The sequence below is a fragment of the Convolutriloba macropyga genome, chromosome 14 (assembly GCF_964194025.1).
Source record: "Convolutriloba macropyga chromosome 14, txConMacr16.3, whole genome shotgun sequence".
In the NCBI taxonomy this organism is placed as follows: Eukaryota; Metazoa; Xenacoelomorpha; order Acoela; family Convolutidae; genus Convolutriloba; species Convolutriloba macropyga.
In genome coordinates, this window is record NC_134481.1 from 42707519 (window position 1) to 42730138 (window position 22620).

The 22620-nt window shown below is 37.1% G+C and overlaps 1 protein-coding gene across 1 annotated transcript in view; it reads right to left on the reverse strand.

Annotated features, from left to right (window-relative positions):
• Positions 1-1569: 1569 nt before the first annotated feature.
• The window catches only part of LOC142352941 (uncharacterized), a 27135-nt gene continuing 6084 nt past the window's right edge, over positions 1570-22620 (reverse strand). The window contains exons 4-6 of the mRNA XM_075405098.1: positions 21144-21221; positions 19655-20516; positions 1570-3256 (exon numbers count right to left, since the gene is read on the reverse strand). Coding sequence (XP_075261213.1) covers positions 1936-3256; positions 19655-20516; positions 21144-21221 — 2261 coding nt within the window. The 3' untranslated portion in view covers positions 1570-1935. The remainder of the gene's footprint in view (positions 3257-19654; positions 20517-21143; positions 21222-22620) is intronic.

Genomic DNA, 22620 nt, shown 5'->3' on the forward strand with positions numbered 1-22620 from the left:
ATGATTACTTTGAGAAACAGTTAGATTGTAGTTATCATTACACAGATACAGATAGTATATTTATAAACATAAATATTCCATTAGATAGTACTATAGAAAAGGAAATGGATAAGATAAAAGATATTTTACATAATAATGAGTTAAGTAAGATGAAGGATGAATTACCTAATGATACTATTATAGAAGCATGTTTCCTTAAAGCTATAGCATATTGTTACAATACTGTTAAAAGAGAAGAAGAGAAAAAGTTAAAAGGTATAACTAAAGCCACTGTTAAAAAACAGATTACAATTGAAGATTATACTAATGCTATATATGAAGGTGAAACTAAATATGTAACTAATTATACTATTGATAGTAATAAACATCATTTAGAAACTAAAGAACAATATAAAATAGCTATTGATCCATTTGATGATAAAGGTATTAGAGATAGTAATGGTGAATTTAGGTTTTACCAGTGAAGCTGCTTCGCAGATAATTAATTTTTAAAAAATGATAGCAAAATTTAAAAAAAATTATAAAAGAGTTAAGCTGGTTTTTTTGTTCAAGTTTTTCGCAAGTTGGTTTTACGTGCTTTTTACGCGGTCTCACTAGTTTTATACTAGTATCTGGGGACGTCCACTGGAGTCAGGGGGGATAGAACCCGAACTATCCGTCTGATAATTGTTAATTACCAGCTTAACTCTGTACTAGTGGCTTGCACTAAGTGAGACAAGAAATGATAGATTTAAAATATAAAAGAAGTGAATATAGAGTAGTGGATATATAAAGTGAATTAGAGTAATGTGTATATGGGTACCGTATCGCGGCTCTATGTTGCGGAGGTACCCATATACACATTACTAGTTATGACTAAAGTGAACAAACTCACGCTAAAATGCAGAATGTTTACAAAAAATTTACACCTGGATAACACTTCGAGGAAGACAAATTTTATAAAAAGTTTTTTATTTTGAAATTATCAGCACAATCGGCTTTCCAATGATACCACGCATATCTTTCTATGTCAAATATGGGCTCGGAACAATAGAAAATTCTGCTGAGAATAAAGATTTAGAATTGCAACTCGGAGACAACTGTAACCTCGGAAACCACAAATTTCATATTATATTTATTTTTTCAATTTGCTCGCGCAATTTTTCTTTGAGCTAAAAAATGTATTGAGAGTTACTAAGAACAGAGAAGTAAAATGTTTCATAATTTTTGATTTTGTTGCTTTTATTACAATTGTTTTGAAGTTTGTGGTGTGGGTACTTATCGAATGAGGTTATAAGAACGCGCGAGGCCTCTGGAGAACAAATGTTGCGCTCAATTATTCAAGTATAACGTATCGCAATGGTAAATTGTTTACTTCTGTGTTTGTCTCCATTTCGCCTGTAGTAAAAGTCGCTCTAATTATGGTTTCTATCACGTGGATATAAACCAATTTTTAAACAAAAAGCAAATTTTTTGAAAAAGGCTGGCTGAAAACGTTTGTTGCAGAAATTTTCAAAAAAATTTTTTGTCATTTTTTTACTCCGGTTAATTGGTTTTTCTCTCTAAATCTTAGGAAATGACTAAAAAGAACTTGTAATAAAATCACTTGAAATGCAGGCTATTTAACGCAGAAGATTGTTAGTGTTACAGTCACTATATTGCGTATCAAATACATCGTGCGAGTTACAAAATTAGTTTCTTGGTTACATCAATTGTTTGTCTGTCCAAGTATTCTATACAAATATAACATAGGAGTCGAGAGGTCAACTTATTGAAAGCCCGATTATTCCACCGTGAAAAAGAACGCAAATAAACTTATGGAAAGGCCATTGCTTCACCTTTAGTAGGGCGCTCAAATATTTAGTTTTGGCAACAAAACTTTCCCTCACGTCAGTTTTATGAGTTTTTTTAAAAATAAAGTCGACTTCTCGGATAGGATACAATTCAGTTTTTTGTTCAGATGTACACATCGATATAGAATTTTTCACAATCTCCAAAAGCGAAGTTGTGATGACGGAGGAAGGCACCTGCCACACTTGCGCTGCTATCTCCGACACATACGAGTACCCACGGAACACCCAGTTGATTCATCTCCCTTATGAGGTACTCGGAGGCCTCTGGAACTGTCGAGGTTCGCACCTGGGCATGCTTGATGATGTTGACGACAGCATCGGAGTAGATGCACTCTTCACTCTCGTCTCTCAGTTCCTCCAGAGATCTCCCCCAGATAGCGAGGTCAGTGATAAAGGTGCCAGAACAGGGAACATCTGGCGAGTCCGGCTCCGCTTTCCACACTTGAAGGTCGCCACTTTGAGTGGTTATGGTCCAGTCTTTCTTCTTGTCAAACACGTAGACAAACCAAGTAGAACAAATATAGCTCTCGTTCAAAAAGTTGCGCAATTGTTTCGCTTTGTCCATATTTGCACCTCTTAATTCTTGGAACAGCATTAGAGCTGCGCTTTTCCAGGCTTGTGAGTTTGGTTCTGATTCTCTCGACGGGACATGAGGCGCAGATGAATTGGAACCTAGATCCTGTTCGCGGAACTGTTCTTTCCATTTATTCTGTCTCTGAAGGAGGGCAGCTTTGTTCATGAGAAACTGCTGCTGGTTTTCAATCCTCCCAGCTCCAATTTGGACCTCCCCAACCCTCTTTTCCCTCTTCAACCTTTCCAGGGCCTCATAATATCTCCGGTTTTTCTCACTAAGCTCCTTGTTGTACTCTTCCAGAAGTTTGTTCTCTTCTTTCGCATCTATCATCGATTGTTCCTCTTCTAACTGTCGTCTTTTCCGGTTCACTTCCACCAGCAAGTCGTCCTGAGCTTGTTTCTGACGCTGATTAACCCTCTCCAGTTCAGCTCTGGACCCCCCTCTACTCCTAACTTCAGATCGGATTGCTTCAAACCGCTTCTTGTCACTCTCAAGTTGAGCCTTCTTTTCGGCCTCCAATTTCTCAAAGTCTTGAAGAATTTTTGTTTTTTCCCTTTTCAAGTTAGCTAGCTTGTTATCGACCTGATGTTTGTTCTCTTTCAGTTCGAGAGTCAAATGTTCGTTGTCGAATAATTTCTTTTGCATTTCAGCTAAACCGGTTGAGTGGTCGTTTCGTAACTGCTCTAGCTTCTCGTTGTACTTTTTGTTCACGTCTCTGTTCATCTCAGATAGAGCTATCTCCCTGTCCCTGGCTTCTTTCTTGAAGTTGTCAAATTCTAGAAGGATTTCCCGGTATTTCTCGTCGGATGCTTCCCGAATTTGTAACGCCAGTCGGTCCATCAACTTCTCTCTAAACAACAACCTCATGTAGTTACGCACGCCAGCAGTAGATGACAGTGACAAGTATTAAATACGGGGGAAGGGGGGCATTTGCACTTTTTGGCCGCAAATTCATCTTTCCGAAAAATTTCTGGAATTGTTCTTAGAGCTATGGGACGTGAACAAAGTAAATTTCTGAGGATAAAATTACCATTTTTGCTCACTCAGTCGATCTATTTAGAAAAATTTGGTCTGAATTTACTAGTTTTATTATTTACATGTATATTTAATGCTTTAAATATAAGGGGGGGGGGGTAGGGGATTTGACTTTCTGGCAAATATTCACTTTTCGGAGAAATAGGGCACTGTTCTTAGGGCAATGGAGGTGGAAAAATCAACTGATACTGATAGGGATAAAGTCATCATTGTTCCAACATTTTTTTCAAAATGAAGGAATATATATGCGAGGCTGGCTTTTTTTTCTTCAGTCAAACTTTCACTTATTGTTTACACATCGTAGGGAAAAAAGAAAAAACACCATTTTGTATCCCTCAGGATCTAGTATTGATTTATCTAAAAAATATCAGAAATTTGAAAAAGGGGGAACACTTTAAAATTTTGAAGAAAAAATTGAAAAAGGAAAAAAAATGCTCGGGGTGGGGGGTTAGGGTTAGGGTTAGGGTGGGTGACAGATTGCGCTGAAATTTCAGATAAGAACAAATCGTGAACTTTGTAGTAAAATAGTTAGATTAAAGGGAGTTTTGATTGGCCCGAGTAATCTACAATTTTACAGTTTACAGTTTCAAGCCTAAAAATTAACGTTTTTAACGATTTGACCCAAAATTTTTGACAAAAAGAATCAATTACTTTTTTCTCAAAATTTGATTTGATAAACTTTTTTCCTCTTTTTGATTTCTGCTGATTGATAATTACTATAGGAACCGATGTTTCTCTGCATTAATCAGATATTTTGCATAATAAAAGATTTCGGGCAATTTAGAACTCTAAGAATTGCAAAACATTTCTTGGAGTTGTTTTGCAAACATTTGTTCCTTTTTCATACAAAATCAACCAAATTCATTGAAACGTAAAGATGGAAATCTTTTCCTATATTTTTTTTAGTTTTTTTTATATTGTCAGAGCAGATTGTTCTTACGGGTTTCCTCTGGTATAATGCATTAAAATGGAATTCCAGAATTAGTTTCTATTGATAGCCAGTTTGAAAAACTTTGTACATAAGTTGATCATTTTTACTGAAAACTAAAAAAAATTAATTTTCACTTCTCTGTTTTACAAAAATGCGATTCGAATTGATCTTCTCCAGACTGTTGCAATTTATGTAAACGAAAGATGAAGAAAAATATTCTCTTTTTCAGATTACATAAAAGTATTTAAAATGTTCTCTTTTTAAAAAAAAAAACAACACCAAATAGTGAAAGGCCAAGAAAAGTAAAAATTACTGACAACAAATGTTCGTCATTGCTAATAAATAAGAACTGTTAGAACCAGCCTTAAAAATACCTTAAAAGTTGGACACAAGTAGAGGCAGAGTGCAAAAAACAGTCAGAAATCTAAAACAAATTAGGAAAATTACTTGATATTTGCTATAATTTGCAGTTTTTATCATGTTCAAAACCAGAATTGAGTTGATTAAATCTAGTTGGTAAAACATTTGAGAGATTTTTTTAAAATGAAACAAATTCGCCGCATCTGCTCATGAAACATCAAAAATATCAAAAATTTTGATGAAAACTTTAAATTAATTCACTTCAAATTTTAGTGTCAGTTTTTCAAATACCAATACAATTGTTCTAGAGGTCTTACCGACGTATACAACAAGAAGCAAAAAAAACATAAATGAACGATGGAATCAACGATGAAGGTCTGTTGCGAAACATTAAAAAAAACTTTGCTTTTTATGTCGTGGTTTTTATTTGTCTGTTTGTCTTTGTGTGTTTGCGTGCACTTGTTTGGGTATATGTGAGTGAGTGGTTCTGTGTAGCGTATTTTTTATGTGTTTTAATGAGGGAGAGAAAAAATAGCATCCCTTTTAAAGAGTTAGTTCTTTAAATAGTTAGACACAAGCTGAGACGAAGTAAACAAAACTGTCCGAAATCTTAAAAAGTTAGAACAATTACTTATTATATGCTACAATTTATGATGTCAATTATACTCAGATCAAAAACTGTATTTTTTAATTCTAGTTTTTAATACATCGGCGAGATTTAAAAAAAAACGAATTGACAGCTGACGCTCATGAGACATAAAAAATGACAAACTGTTTTCAGTTCAAACTTTAGTGTCAATTTTACAGTTATCCGTAGCAATGCTTGAAAAAATCCACACCTATTTTCCAGATAAAACAAACAAGACACGAATGAATGATGCCCCTTGAATAAAGATCAGTTGTCAAAAAGAGAAATTTTGTTTTTTTTTTGGTTTAGTGGTTTGTTTTTGTGTGAAATTCTTTGTATTTGTAATAAATGTATGGTGCTTGGGAGTTCGTATGATTTGTTCGTGTCTGTATCTTCCAAATTGTAGTAAACTTATCTTTCTAGAATGTGCTTAAGAGTTTTCTAGAAACAGAAAGCGTATTTTTTGGTTCAAACAGTACAAGTCAATTTCTTCAATGCATATAAGTTGCTTTTGGATACTCCTAAAGGTTTCTCTGACAGAAATTAATGGTTGTTTTGCAAACTTGAGAGTTATTTTGGAACATGGTGTGCTACGCTCAGACTCGCACGAGCCATCTTGTTGCAAGTTTTCAATTCGTCGACAAATTGAGAAAAATTTGTCTGAATTTTATCTTCGCACGTGTAAATGTTGATGTCTTTTATGCATCGCTATTGCTACAAATGTTTCAAAGTTCGTTGTTTGTTTAGCGTGACAGTTGATCATATGAAGAAACTCAGGCCTCTACTAGTAACGTACAGGACGGGAGAATCATTTGGTCAAAACTGGTTAGATGTAAACAAAACGTTTACGTTTATTCGGTTCGAAATACAATCTCTTTCTGTCCCAATTTTCCATTTATCAATTTCTTTTTCAAACTTTTTGATCATTTGACCATTCGAGCGATCGAAAAGTTTTCCTTCCGTTTATCTCTACGCTTGTGCAAATATTGCTGCGTTTTATGCCTGGCTACTGCTACAAAAAGTTCATTTGAGTTCTCTCTTGATGAAACACTTATTCAGGGCTACTGTGAAGCAGTGTAAGCGTCTAATAACACACGAGTAGGAACACCATTTGGCCAAAAAAGAAAGGATATAAATTTTTGTTCCTTCAATTTTTTAGATTTTTTAAAAACTGATTTAGATACCTTAAGGTCCGCAAACCAGTTTTTAGGAATTAAAACTTTCTCGATTTTTTTCACAACCGAACAATTGAGAAAACGTGTTTGTTTTTAGACCTCGCTTTGCGTACTTATTGCTGCCCTTTAAAAATTACCACTGCGAGAGATGTTCTAATGTGGGTTGTGGGTGGTTTGTTAAGTGTGAAAGTTATTCAGGCCCCACACAGAGGCGGTGTAGGCGTCTAGTAACACACAGGAAGGGGAACCCTTTGATCAAAATATTGGACGAATATTTTTTATGATGTTGTTATCTGATGTGATACAGGATTAATTTGTTGGAATAAAAACCGTAATGAGATCCTGCCCGTTCAAGTCTTTGAGAAATCATGTCAAGAATTCCCTTCCTCTTGAGCAGATATTTTATCCTTTTATGTCTTGTTATGGGTATAAGCGCTTAATTGTGGGCTGTTTGTTTATCGTGATAGTAATTTGGGCAGTAAAGGACGCAGCATAAGTCTAATTTGTTGATTCAATAAATATTGGAAATATTGTGGAAACTTTGAGCTAATTACGCTAATTAAAAATAATATTATTGAACCGCGGTCGGATTGGTTTGAGTGTAGGGGATGAAATACTGTACTAAAAATCGCCTACATTGAAATAGTCTACGGTTGTTGGATGCAATTTGCCCAATTTCATTTTTCAGAACCAACAGCTTAAAAATTTTCTAGCCCAAAATTTTTCCAATCTGAATTTAGTTTCCTTTTCAGGTGATAAAGAATGCTCACTCATTCTTCTCAATTTCATCAGACTCCGAAATACCCTCCATCGTCAGCACTAATCTTTACCAGCTCAATTTTCTTTTCTCTCGACTGCTCCTTCCTTATTTATTTTCCTCAATCCAAACGTGACAAAAATTTTTGCCACGCAAAAATGTCTGCACTCAGCAGGTCAGTCAGCAGGGGGGGTTAAAACTTGACTCCTCGGGCAGAGAGCAAGAGGTGGAATGCAATGCCTAGATCAAAGTGAGAAACAGAGTGGATTGCAGGTGGAAAACAAATGGGAGAGCAATGCGGCAGAGAGCAATAGGGAACTCAACACAGAGAGCGAGACGGGAACAGAGCGGGAACAGGGTGCAGTTAGTCCTGTTGACTTGTACAAGTTTTTGATCGACTTTTCTGCTATTTTTTTTAAAAAAAACTTTTCCTCATTGTGTCAGCAAATTATTTCGATTCATCAACCATTTAAAATCCTGCTCACATTCATACTTTTATTCTTCAATTTTTGATTGTGGTAATAAATTTCTTATATAAAAATTTTTTCTGGAGTAGAAAGTCTTGAGATAAACTGTCTACAAAGAGTAGCAGGAACTGGATTTGTTTGACATAAAAAATTAAAGATTGCACTGCTTTGAGAAAATTTCTGTTCTTAAAAAACCTGTACGGTTAGGTTACCCTACCCGTTAATATTTTTTAAAACTCAAATCCTTCTATAGGCATGGGCTCGACTTGGGTTTTATGCAAAAGCGTTACTAGAAAATCTCTGAGTCTTATTATCAAATACACTTACTTCACTTACATGGTTTTCTCTAAGAATTGGTTTGAGTAACAACTGAGTCGAAACATGAAATCAAAACAGAGCAGCTGAAATTTATGCACAATTTAGTATTGAGAGTTTGTTCGCCTCTGGGGGTTTGCACCACATGTTACCGATAAGCATTCAAATTCTGACTAGCAAAAAGTACAATGAACTTATTAAGAACTACCAGCGAACTCTAAACTACCAAACTATATTAACTAAGCGAAATGACTCACCATAATCGTGGGTTGTTACATCTCTCCCTTCCCAGAGAGAGCACGTCCACGGGCAGTCATAAAACTTCGTAAGTGAAAATTAAGTTATACACCAGTAAAATTATGATAGGAACAGGAAACTAGACTAACAGTACAATTGTTTTGAAATTTGGCGAAAAAATTATAGGAGTTACCAAACTTTATCTTTTTTTATTAGCCAAGTGTTTAGTTTTCGTCGGAAGCAGACGACGACGATTGGCTAGAAGCCAATCTTTTTCCTGGCGTTTTCTTCTGATCCTGGCGTTACTGCCCGACGACTCCGGTCTTGCTTTGTCTGCCTTCCAAAGTGTACTCAGTTAGAAGTATCTCTTCATCTTTTTTAGTAATTTTTGGTTTCAATTCTTCTATTCCTTCCTTGAAGTTTTCATTGTCCGTTTTTAAGCGTTTCATTTTCGTTAGTAATTTCTCTTTCTCTTTCTCGCGAACCGCAGCTGTTGCGTTGATCTATGTAGATCTTTATGCAATGTTGATACCCTAATTTGAAATTTCGTATTTTTTAAAGCACTAGATTTCTCAGGAGTCAGATATGAATGTAATTTTAGGAGTGTAAACTCCTGATGATTTCTGATCCTTCACTTCGGGTCTTTCTATATGAGACACCTAGCTTTTACTCCGCCAAGATTCTTTTGTATGAAGATTGGTGGTCAGTCTGTCAAATTGAGGGCAATAACGCCTTCCTTTAGTTCTGGCTCTACTTCGACTTTCTCCTAAAAATCCTTTTTCATTTTTAGAGGACTTGCTTTCGGAACATTAAACTTCATCTTCTTTGATATACGGTATACACACACCTGTGCTTCATCTTCTGTTTCCTCGTTTGTCGGTTAGGCGGCAATTACAGTAGTTGAATGGAAAGTTCTATCTTACTTCCATAGACCAGATTGGGAATTGCATCAACGTTAAAATCCACTGGTGGAATTTTCTGTTTGATTTGCTCAATTACCTAGCAAACACCTGGGTATTTTGCTGGTTTGACACCGTAGGAACAAACTGTTAGAATTGCGTTGAGTACTTCTACATAAACACTCTGGAGTTCGAACCTTCGGTGGTTTCTCCGCTAATGTATTCCGCTTCTTTAGATTTTTTGAGGATCCCTTTGTCATCTTCCTTAAACATGAAGTTAGATTTCATTTCACATTGTCAATAAAACTGAGGCAGATACGCTACTGAATCATAAAAACAATCTTAGCCAGGAAACATGCTTGAAAATTAGTGACCCACATTGTAAACCAGGATACTGCATTACCAGCGACCGTGGTGTTGCTGTTTTGTCTAGGGAAGAATTCAACTTTCATATCATTGAACCCGTGAATATTACTGAACCCGTGAATGTTTTTTCAATCCACAATATCCGTCGATCGATAGCCAACTTTCGAACCTCCTCGGTTGAACCTAGCAGAAAATTGAAAATATTTTTGCTCCCCAGCTTTCAATTCTTGACCATCGACAATGAATTTTTAATTCCCAACTTATATTCGGAATTGGGAAATCCTGGTTTGTCCGAAAAGCACAACAAATCCAAGTTTCAATTGGATAGGAAGTTGTGATTTACCATGATTCTTCTGTATTCAAGGTAAAAAACCACTCTTTCGAACGTCAATTCAAATATGTATATGTGTATCAACGTATAAGCATCAAGATGTACAATTCAACAAAAAGCAACGTTTTTGTATCAACGATCAAGACAACAAGTGAAATTTAGACGGCAAGAAATTTTGATGCGCATTTAACAAGTTTGTTTGTCTGATGTCATTGACGTCAAATCAATTCGTTTTCATCTAACATTTGTCTAGATAACCTAAAAATATTAAGCCGAAAACCACTTTAATTGATACAATTCATGGCTATATTTACTTAAAATTGAACTTTTTCGCAACTTTCTACGTATTTTAGAACGTATGTAAATCTTATTTAAAGATTAGAAAAAATACTCGATTCTGATTGGCTAAAATTCATTCATTTACTACGTATCATCCTCTGGCCTGGAAGAAGATGTTGTGAAAACTGGTACAGGGTTCACTAGCGGAAGGACGAGTGAACCGGTCGACGTACGTAAAACGGCGGAGCGCTCGACGCTATAGAAGCCGTAACTGAGTTCCACAATCCAAGCGGTTGGGTAGTAACCCCAAGGGTTGGTTTCCTCAACTATCCAAACCAAGCCATCGGTCTTAAGGTGTTGCTCGGCAGGCGTCTGCCACTTAGAGCGTCGGTTCAGCGTCGGTACATACTCTCTGATCCATCGAGACCAGGTCGCATTAGCGTACGACTGCGCTCGAGCGTAACGTTTGCGATGGTCAAACTCATTACTGCCGACAAAAAACAGAATATCCGTAGAGTATTCTCCTAAAAGAAAGTGGTTAGGCGATATAGCGTTCAAATCGCACGGATCAGCGTTTACGGGTGTTAAAGGACGCGAATTGTGAAAATTCTCCACGTACCAACTTCTCCCAGATACCACCTTGATGCGGTGCGCTTGGTGGATTGAACCTCCACTTTATGCCTTTGCAAGCGATCTTAGCTGCAATGTTGACAACGTTCCACTTTTCAATAATTTCTCGAAGCTCAGTTTCCGCTCCAATAAAGTTAGTGCTATTGTCTGACCAAATCATGGCAGGTGTACCCCTACATGACATAAACCGCTCAACTCCCATAACACAAGAACTGGTGTCCGTGGATGTAACTATCTCTAAATGGACAGCGCGCGTAGGTAAATGTGGAGCCATTCGGCTACTCAGTTTAACAGATTTATTGTCAAGAAGGTCTTTTCTTTCGGTTTCTTTCGGACTTCGTCAATCTCAATGCTACCATCGAGGTTACGGTAGACGGCATGTTTCGACAAAATCCGGAGAACGTATAGGGCAATGGGCAAGTACTTTTAATGAGAACTAAACTTACCAAACGGAAATAGTGGAGAAACGGGAGTTGTCTGTTTTTTGACAGATGTAGCCAGAGAAACAGTGTCTTCTATAGTGACTGCTTGGTTGACGCCAAACTTGTTGTTATTAATGACGTCTTTGTTCGGTACGAACCGGAAACGTGAGGTAGTTAGGAAATGTGGACCTTTGATCCAACTGCTTAGTTGCAAAACTTCAGCGGACATTCCCCGCGTGCCAGCGTGGGCGGGACTATCCTTAGTTGCGACGTGGTTCCATTGGTCACTGCTGGTATGCTCCCAGATTTCGCAAACACGGTTTGCAACAAAGATTGGTTGCTTTTCATTAGAGTTAATCCATTGGAGAACGGTCGTGCTGTCTGTCCATATGAAAACTTGGTTTACAGTTACAATAAGTGCGTGTGTAATTTCCTTTTTCTGTCGAGCGGCAAGTAGAGCTGCTTGTAATTCGAGATTTGGGAGAGTCATTACTTTCTTTGGCGCCACGCGCGCTTTCCCCAAAACAAACGCAAGCTCTGTTTTTTCTTCGCCCGTAGGTGTTTTTACTCGGGCTCGCGAAAAAGCGATCGCACTGAAAACATCCTGGGAACTGTCACCGAACATATGCAACTCTATTTATCAAAGGGCCGACTAAAGAAACTTCGAAGAATTTTAAGTTTTTTCAAGCTTTGGTAAGTCCTCACTCTAAACAAAAAATCATTGAAATATGTCCTGTGAAGCTCGTCATCCCATTGTTGCCTTGTGACACGCCAGATGTTTTTTAAGAACAATCGCGCACCGACGGTAAACGGTGCGACAATACCAATAGGGTCAAAGACTTTCGAGACCAGACTTAGGACCAAGCGTTGCGTGAGTGACTTGGTAATCGTGCAGCTTGTACTCCTACTCACAACTAGAGTGTCATTAGTGTCTTCCCACTTTAGCCCTAGCACATGCGATGAATCCTCCCGACACAGAACAATAACCTTGGGCCCAGTAGATTGAGGAGAACCATCAATTCGGTCAGAGGTTTGTCACCTTGCTAACAATCTTTGTAAACTTGAACCCACCGAGATGGAGAAGATGTACCAATTCCTTCGATCTATTGATGGCTTTCTCAGGAGACATCACTGAGTCAAGGTAATCGTCCATGTAGAAGTTTTCAAGGACGGCTTTGGCAGCTTCGGTGTAAAACTTGCCATTGTCTCTCGCAGTGCGCTGTAATGCATAGATGGCGCATGTGGGAGAGTCTTTAGCCCCGAATATATGGCGCGTATATTGATACACTACAACGTTACTTGTGGGGTCCTCCCGCCACAGAAAGCGAAGTGATGGTTGTCTGATGATAATACACCAACCTGTAGAAACATACCCTCGATGTCGGCAAAGACGGCATATGGATGCTGTCGGAAGCGAAGAAGTACGTAAATAGGTGTAAAATTACTCTTTCGAACGTCAATTCAAACATGTATATGTGTACCAACGTATAAGCATTAAGATGTACAATTCAACATAAAGCAACGTTTTTGTATCAACGATCAAGACAACAAGTGAAACTTAGACGGCAAGAGTCTTTGATGCTCATTTAACAGTTTTTTTTGTCTGATGTCATTGACGTCAAATCAGTTCGTAATCATCTAACATTTGTCTAGAGAACCTGAAAATATTAAGCTGAAAACCACTTTAATTGATACAAATCGTGGTTATATTTACTTAAAATTAGGTTAATTGAACTTTTTCGCAACTTTCTAAGTATATTAGAACGTATTTAAATCTTATTTTAAAGGTTAGAAATAATACTCGATTCTGATTGGCTAAAATTCGTTCATTTACCACGTAACATTCTGCGGTTGCCCGTCTACGAGGAAGAACTCTATTAGAAGTAGGTGGCTGCGATTGTTGAACTTGATTAGACCTCTCATCAGGTTCAAACAGAAGTAAGTCATTATCATCTGACTTTATTTCAACATCTTCTACACTAGGTTGCTCGGGTGTCTTTTTAGAAAATGCAACCCGTTAATCTGAGGCTGTTTGCTTAGGAAGCGAAATACGTTTCTCCTGAAAACTATGGTTATAGATTTTAATACGATCATATTGCACAATGTTTTTTTTACCATTATTAGACATTTGCACGACAAAATTAACAACGTTAATTTTGTTTGTGATAATATAAGGAACAGTCCAATGGCTTCTAAGATTTGTTGACTGACCTGTTTTTCTCACGACTTGTGGGTGAACCAACACGAAGTCTTGTTCTTTATAGGAAGTAGAGTAAATTTTTTCTCGAAATATCAGTTTTCAACTATTGTGCTCTAGATCACATTTTGAGCCCGCATACTCAAGAACTGGTGAATTAAGAACCAAATTGTCTTGAATTGCTGACTGAAAATTTTGAGGACTGCGAAAATCCGTCGAGGTTGGATATAAAAAGTCAATGAGCATTCTCATTTCTTGCCGAAAAATAACTCTAAAAGTTGATTGACCAGTTTATTCCTCAAAGGCTGACCTGTAAGCCATCATAAAACCTTGCAAAAGCTCAGACCACTGAGTTTGATTTTGCTGGCAACATTTTGTTAATCCATCCGCTAGTGTTCTATTGATTCGCTCAACTTTACCGTTACCCTGTGGATGATAGGTTGTCGAGTAATTTGGCTCCATTCCCAGCTTATGACAAATATATTTATAAATTTGGAAGTAAATTGGACACCATTTTCACTGCCAATGTTACCTGGGACACCAAACCGGGCTATCGATGCATCATTAAGAGCATCACAGGCAGTAATTGATTTTATGTCCTGCAAAGTAGTTGCCTCGAACCATTGAGAAAAGTTATCACCGGTCATGAAAATATTTTTGTGGCCTTTTCTAATAGGCACTGGACCTAAAATGTCACAAGATACATGATAAAATGGTTGTGAGGCGAACCATATTAACATCGGCATTCGATGTTTTTGTTTTTGACCCATTGGTTTCTGATATTGATTGCAACTAGACACACGCCTCAACAGGTCCTTTGACACCAGGCCAATAGAAGCGTTTCCGAACACGATGCAGGGTCTTAGCTACATAAAAATGACCTGCCGTTATGTCTTTATGAAGCGTAATCAAAATTTTCAAAACTTCAATATTCGGCACACAAAGTCGATTAATTTGTACTGAACCGTACTGATGCCAATAACCTATCAAATTTGTTGGTTCTCTACAGGATTCTGACCTCCTCGGGCGATTCTGAAAGATTGACCAATTACCAATCTTTCCCAATGTGTAAACATCGGTCTGTGCATTGGCAAAATGAACCCCAAACTCTGTTGAGAATTCTAAGCTAACTACTGCTATATTATATCATTTGTTGTTCGTGCGCGACAAAGCATCCGCATGTGATTTTTATGTCCCAGGTCAATGTTCAATTTTAAAATCCAACAAATTTAATTTTGCAATCCATTTTGTACCAAACCATCAGGTTCTTTGAAAGAGTATAACCAAATTAGCGCCCGATGATCAGTTACTACATCAAATTTTCATCAAAAGAGATACTCTCGAAAATAATGAGTAAAATAAACAACTGCGAACAATTCCCGCTTCTTTTGCAGAGTATTTACGCTGACCCTTACGCAAAATTTTATTAGCATAGGCTAAAACTTTCAGATAACCACCTCAGTTTTGAGAAAGAACGGCTCCGATACCAGAACGCATCAGTACAATGGACAAAAAGATCTGTCTCTGTAGGAAATCTCAAAATTGGGGCGTCCGGAAATGTGTTTTTCAAAGACTCAAAATCCTTATCGCACTCCTCCGAATCGAATTGCTTTTTTAATTCAATATATTATACAAAGGTTGCGCTTTTATACCAAAACCCGGTTTAAACTTCCTTCTTGTAAAATCCTGTTACTACTGGAAATGCACGCAACTGTTTCACCGTTTCAGAGTCTGAGTTTACATTGGCTATTCGAGCTGGATCAGTTTGAATTCCGTCTTTGGAAAAAATGTGCCCCACGAAACGGATAGAGTGTTGAAAAAGTTTACATTCGGAAGCCGATAATTCCAAATTTGCCCCTTCTATTCTACCTAGAGCGATAACTAAGTTCTTCAGATGTTCCAAAAACGATGCTATAAAATGACGTCATCTATATACACCAGTACAATTTCGTATGTCAATCCTGTTAACACCAGTTCCAGCCATCTTTGAAAAGCACCAGGTGCCTTACAAAGCCCCATCGGCATTCGTTTCCCTTTTTAGAAGCCAAACGGAATTATAAACGAGGTAAGATGTTGATCTTCTTCTTCTATATCCATCTGACGGAAAACCGTTGCCAAATCAAGATTTGAAAAGTAACAGCTGCCTTCTCAGAAGTAAGCTTCCCAGAAAATCTTGAATCCGTGGCAACGGCCAAGATGTCTTAACAATCTAAGGATTCAGTTTCCTGTAGTCTATGAGCAACCGATAACTACCATCTATCTTTGGAACTAAAACTGTCGGCGCTGCCCATTCCGAATGTGTCGGCTCTGTTAGCTCTTTTGTCATTCGGTCATCAAAAAATTTTTTAGAGCACTCTGTTTTGTTGGATTCATTGCCCGATTTGGAATTCTACTTGGTTGGGCATCTTCTTTTGAAGTTTATGCAAATCACATCTGCCAAGATCCCTTTTGTCTCGCGCAAACACATATGTGAGTACTGCTCAAAGAGTTTCTGTGCAGCTTGACAATGCTCGTCATTGAGTTTTTGCAAATCCTCTGCGAAATTTGCCTCCGAGGATGGCTGAACACCTCGATCAGGAAATTTTACAGATTTAACAATACAAATCGTAGGTGCTTCACTTAAACTGCATACTTCTGGTTGCTGTACATATAATGTTGCAATTTGTAGGATTCAAGATCCTAATGTAAAATTTTGGTCTTTGGGTGCCGTTACAACTGCTGATGGAATTAAGTACATCAAATTATTTCTTTGCAATAGTCCAATCAAGCCAATGAAATCATAACAACTGCTAAGCTCCAGCAACGAAGGTGGAATTCGAGTTAAAACTGGTTGCGACGTAGGCTTACAAAAAACAAGAGTTTCGCTTCTTTGGGGAATCATTGTTGTTTGAACAACGTTTACTGAACTTCCTTATACTGATTTGCCCTCGACGTAGTAATGGACGGACTAATACATTCTAGAATTCCTTCATTAACATCTAATTGACCCAAAAAGAAATCAAGTTTGCACTTTTGCTGATGCAGCAAATCCATTCCCAGAAATACTGCTACACTTATATCAACAGCTACATAGAAACTTCAAACAAACTTTGCGCTGCCGTGAAACCATTCACACAATAATCAAATTTTTCCCACAAAACAAAGCGGCACTTCGATTACACAGGCAGCTTGTATGTCAGATGACTCCAAGCACCCCAGGGAAGAATCCATGCCCGCCAGAGTTGATTCTCGTCTAACACTGATAACGGCTCCAGAATTTTATAGAACGGTTAAGAGGATATTCGAAATTTTAAAAGGGGTGAGGAGGGATTGAATCACATATATTGGGTCAAGTTGTGTCATTTAGTAAACACGACCAAACAAAGTACTTTCTATACTATTTCTTTTTATTACTTGTTTGCTTGTGGAAAGTTTTTCCTTTTATGAGGACTAGATCCACATGACTAACAGTTGCGACAGCTGTTTTTAGTATGCTCTTAACGGCGGCAGTGGCAGCAAAGAATTTTCTTATTAAATTTAAGGCGTCGATTGACGCTTGGTGAGCGAGATAAAATAGAGTGAGGTCTTCGAGGAGACCGCAAAAGCGAATTTTTGCAAAATGCAGAAGATGAGTACCGTTTTGTTCCTTTGATTTGTTTTGTATCTCTCTCTAGAGTTATATTGATTTCGAGAAAACCCCTGTCTCGTTGATTGAGAATGTTTGTTTGGCTTATATGGTCTACTCGGTTGCCTATAGTCTCTCCTGGAGTTCGAATTAGTTTGACTGACAGCCATTTTTTTCATCATTGAATTCATTCGATTGATAATACTATCAATTTATCCTTTTGCGTGAGGACTACTATTTAAACCATTATTATCGCAGCCCTGGCTTGGAATCGCCGCCTTAACCTGTAGATTGCCTCCAAATGCACAACTCTCTTTAAAGTATCCACCAGGGATATATCTTTTTCTTTCCTAATTTCCAATCTGACACTCTGATCAAGCAATCCTTCCAAAAAAGCTTGCGTAACAAGTTGTTCTCTGATTTTTTAAGAATCATCTTGATATGCCTTTTTAGCAAGAATTTTTAGATATGCCAAGAAATCAGTAACTCAGTCTCTCCTTGAGTTCGCTTTCTAAGTGCTCCTCTTAAAAATTCCGGAATCTCGAAATATTGTTTCTCAAAGGCATTCCGAAGGCTTTTGTAATCAATTTCAGTAACATCGTCCAGCGAATGAAAGAACTTTATTGCACCAGCTCTTAAAATAAGTGGAAAAATGTGATGTATTTTATCATTGCATAGCTGATTACATTCACCTTCCAACTGAAGATTACCATCAGCATCTATACGAGGCGCCAACCAACATTACAAATTACTTAATAACTCAAATTGAGTGATATAAACCGATATTTCTCCACTGCTTTTAGAAGGTACCAGCAAACTCATATGAACGGTATCCCTTGGGGTTGCCATCTTGGCACGCGGCGTTCGTTCGTTTTACGTTTGGTTCCAAACCATCTACTAGTATGTGCACCACACTTAAATTTAATTGATGGCTTCCGCGAAGAAACACAAAAATTGCTCAAACTTTTGTTTGAAAGATAGGCGGAAGCAATATAAGTTTCGCAGCAACTTTATGGTTATATTATTTTAATCTTCAACGTAAATTATTAAGTTGCTGAATATTTGTTAATCAAAAGCTGTCACTCCAAGACAACTTTTGCTTTAAAAACTGGTATGGTTTTTGTAGGGGATGGGGTTTAGGAACTCCTGTCAAATGTCTACTCGTTAATATTTCTCAAAACTCAAATCCTTCTATACGCCTGGGCTCGACTTTGGTTTTATGAAAAAGGGTTACCCGAAAATCTCTAAGTCTTATTATCAAATACACTTACTTCACTTATATTGTTTTCTCAATTTTGGTTTGAATAACAATTGAGTCGAAAGCATTTATTTCTAAGCGCCGGCTTGATATTGAGTATGAAATCAGAGCAGCGAAGCTGAAATTTATGTAGAATCTAATATTGAGGGTTTGTCCGCCTCTGGGGGTTTGCACCACATGCTACCCGTAAGCACTCAATTTCTGACTTGCACAAAGTGCAATAAACTTATTAGGAAGGACCAGTGAAATCTTAACTACCAAACTTGATTAAGCGATATGACTCATCGGAATCTTGGGTTGTTACATAATTTTTTGATCAATTGGTAAATTGGGCTTTTTCAAGATAGTAGACTCAAGTCAAAATAGTTTAGTTATTTGTCAATCAGGGGATAGTTTAGTATCTCTTAAATGATATATAAAAGATTGAGGGGATTTAAGTCACAAAATCTTATGTTTTCTTTTTCCTTGCTCAACTGCTAGTCTTGGAATTTTCAAAAGATTTATTGAAAATATTCATTTTTGGTTATTTCATTATAACAAACATTTTAATTAGGAACAATTTTGGTGCGAGAAATTTGCTGCTTTTCAATTGACATAAAAAGATTCGTCAGAAAATATTTAAAAAAATAAACAAATTTTAACATATTTTTGTTTCAGATATAAAATTGGGGTTGAAATGAGAACAAAAGGTTCAGCAAAACTAATCTCTCTTTCGGTGGAAGATCAAACCATCAAAACCCTTAAAAAGAACACAATAAAAAAGTTTTGAATATTTTTACTTTCTTTTCATCAGTTGATGGAAAGTTTTACTGTTTACATTAGAAGCAAAAATGGTTTCCTCTCAATTCGGAAAAGGTTAACAGAATCAACATTTTTGGCCATCTCTTTCGGGTTAAGATATGAGGTTTTGTTCATGACGATTATCTCAGAGTAATTTTTAAAAAATCCCCCAAAAATATCAAGCTTGGATAATAGTTCAATTAGTTTTTCCGATAGTGAGACATTCAACCACCTCAGAGAGCGCCCACAATACTATTGAACAGACTTACTTGTCGCGCAGCTTTTAGCTGAAAAAGTTATTAAAACCATCCAACAACTGCCTGTAACATTATCCATAGCCACTTTTCATTAGACAATTTTAGAGACATCAGTTATAATCAATTCAACTTTTGACCTCATTAAATTGATAACTCTGTTTTTGAAAAATGAAGTATTAAACTAATAATCTGTTAATCTGTAAGCCACAGTGTTCAGATCAAAGCCCTAAAGCTAATCATTTCCTACGTTAAAGATGGACAATTTCTCAATCGGGGCTAATAATTCGCAAAATCAAGCGCTGAAAGTCAGCATAACTCACATTTTTTCTGTCTCTTCTTTTTCCGTTTGCTGTTTCTGTTTCATTCGTTGGTCGAGAGTGGGAAGGTTGTCGTTTTCCCATCTATGATCTGCCCAATTTTGATGTGTTTTGAGCCCAGTTGATTCACAAACTAGATCCCAAACACATTCCATTGATCTTGAGAATTCCTCCGTTTCAAAAGGATCCGTTCTCGCAAACCGCGCATCAATCAACTGCTGATTTATCACTTTGGAACCCGAAAACCTCTTTGCAAGACCAGTAGCATACTCGTGGGCAAATTGGGCATCGCTTTTTTGGATGTCGTCAAACCGAAGCCCCCTCTGTTTGCTATCCATTGATAACTTTGTAAAAACTAACACTGCATGATCCCAAAAGTGTCTTCCAAACATATTCACGAAAATTCGAATCATTCCCAGAAGCGCCCCGTCTAACCTGGGATCGGTTCCATTCACCGCGATCACGAATAGATCTACCTGGTCGCACCTGTTTTGAAGAGCAGAAACCAACTCGGAAATGATTTTGGCATCTCTGTCCTTATCGGCCACGCTGACGCTGGCGTCAAAACCCTCAGTATCGATAACAGTCACAGGTTTGTCCTTTTCCCCGTTGAAAAACACATCTCGGAATTGGGTACTCCTGGTACACGAGTCAGTAGATGGAGAAACAGGAAAGAGAGTGTCTTTGTGACTTTGGCCCGCAAAGACGTTACAAAGGCTGCTTTTACCCGTACCCAATTTCCCAATGACTAGGATCTTCTTTCGCCCATTGAAGCGGACATTCTCAGTGACATAGGGGCCTGCTTGTGTTTCACTGTAGCCAGCCTGAAGATAGGAAGAGAAGGGGGAGGCGGAGGAGGAACCAACTGAAAAAAAAACAAGAAAAATTCATTTTGGAAAACTCAGCTGATTTTCTTGATCAGAGGAGCTTTTGTGAAAATGCGTCAGTGTTAATTAACGTTTAACAATTAGAATACTCGCCGCAATTCTCCTAAATAATTTTGTGGTAATAAGATTATAAAAGTCACCCAAAATTTAGCGTTAATGTTACACAACTTGGCCGCATTCAACATGGCTGCTATTTTAACTTTTTTTTGCTTTTTTAGCGGTGACACGTCGGCAGAGAGATGACACGTAGAGTAGAGAACAGTTTATGGAGATTTCTGGCGTAGATGAGAAGACAAATTGAGGAGAGGAACCAGCATCGCGCAAAAATTCGCGTTTCGCAGAAAGTTCACACCCTCCCCCCCCCCCCCCCCCCTATGGTCTGTAAAGCCTGATGAGAGATGAGCGCCTTCGCTACAGTTTAGATATAACATTTATAAAGTTGTAAAATTACAATTATGACGATGGCGCTAGAAACTCAGACTTAAAACCTTTTTTGGGATTTTTGGGAATAGGCTATTTTGGATATGAGCGGTTCCAGAACAACCCCCCCTCCGGAATCAACTAATTGTTTACAAGTTAACTAACTGGTAACTGGTAAGGATTACCTTTCGAGCTCTTCTTTGTGGGCGAAGATTGAGATTTGTTTTGTTGTGACGTAGATGATGTCGCTTTTCTTTCGCCACCTGAAACACGTTTTTGACCAATCTGAACGTAGATTTGTCCAATATATAACAATAATTTAATGAGAGCGGATCAATTTTTATCTATTTGCAGAAAGTGACCGCCGAATAGATTTTTTTTTTATTTTGAATTTAAATTTTTCGCCCAAATGTCTTTTTCTTCTTGTGCCTGAAACGATTAGCACTCTAAAGAGAAACCAATTTAAGAATTTTTTGATGTTTATAGGCAATTTTAAGCTATTTTTGACCTTTTGTAGTTCTAGAACACTTTCAGTCCATTTGCGTTATTATTCAATATTGTTGACCTAAGGGACAATTGTGATGGTAGTGATAATTCTTTCAGGCCGACTGAATTTTATTCAAAATTTTTGAAAATTTCTTTTTATGTAAATTGATGACGTTCGGCCAATGATTTTCCTCTATGTGTCCATTTCGTTTGATTTCCATGTTAACATTTTCGTCATTTTCGTGCTTTGAGAAAATTTTTTTGCTTGAAGCATTTATAAGTATTGTTTTCACACGGAAAAGACACTTCTATTTTCGTTGTTTTTGTTTATTGTTTATTAAATGAATTTAATTTTTTGCTGTTTCAATTGTTTCTGCTCGTCTGGTTTATTTTTGCTTGCTGCATATGTTGTTATATCTAAAGTCATGCTGTATCTTATTCAAGAAAAAATGGATTTAGACTAGCTCTGGAGGATAATTTGAAGAATTTGCAACTTGTAGGTAATTGCCAAGAAATCATTTAACAAACTCTGAATCTAGAACAAACAATTTCTTTTCATGTCAATTTCCTGAAGCTTCTCCGTCCATTTTTGAGTGACCGTTTTTCGTCATTTCTTTTGAGGATAAAAGACCTGCTAAGGTATGTATCCAATTTAAGCAAAAAAATGGAATCTGCACTTTGATTATCCATTTTACAAATTTTCGGTGATACTTTGACAAATTTTTGAGCTAAAAAAACTACTCACGTGAAGAGCGTACTTAGCTGAAGTTTTAATCAAAAACTTTCATTATGAGCTAAATCTGTGGTCTACCTTTAATTTTTTTTAATTCCTTACTGTTTATGATTTTTGCAAATTACTTTTTGACGTTTCACTTATGACTGAGGTCAATTATTTCTTAACTTGAAAAAAGGTTAAAGTTTGCGCGACAAACTTCAACTTGAAATAGCAAATGCTCTTTATGTGAAAACAGAAAATCCAAAAGGTAGGATTCATCAAAACCAAAATAATTGATAAAGTCCGTCACAATGTCATTGTCCATTAGCTTATAATACGTTTTTAGAGTGAAGTATTATTGCATTTAGTCTAAGGCCCATTGGGCGTCCAATAAAAGATAAGCGAAATCCATTTTATAGAAAACATAAAACAGTGCGCGATATATGAATTGAACGTTGACA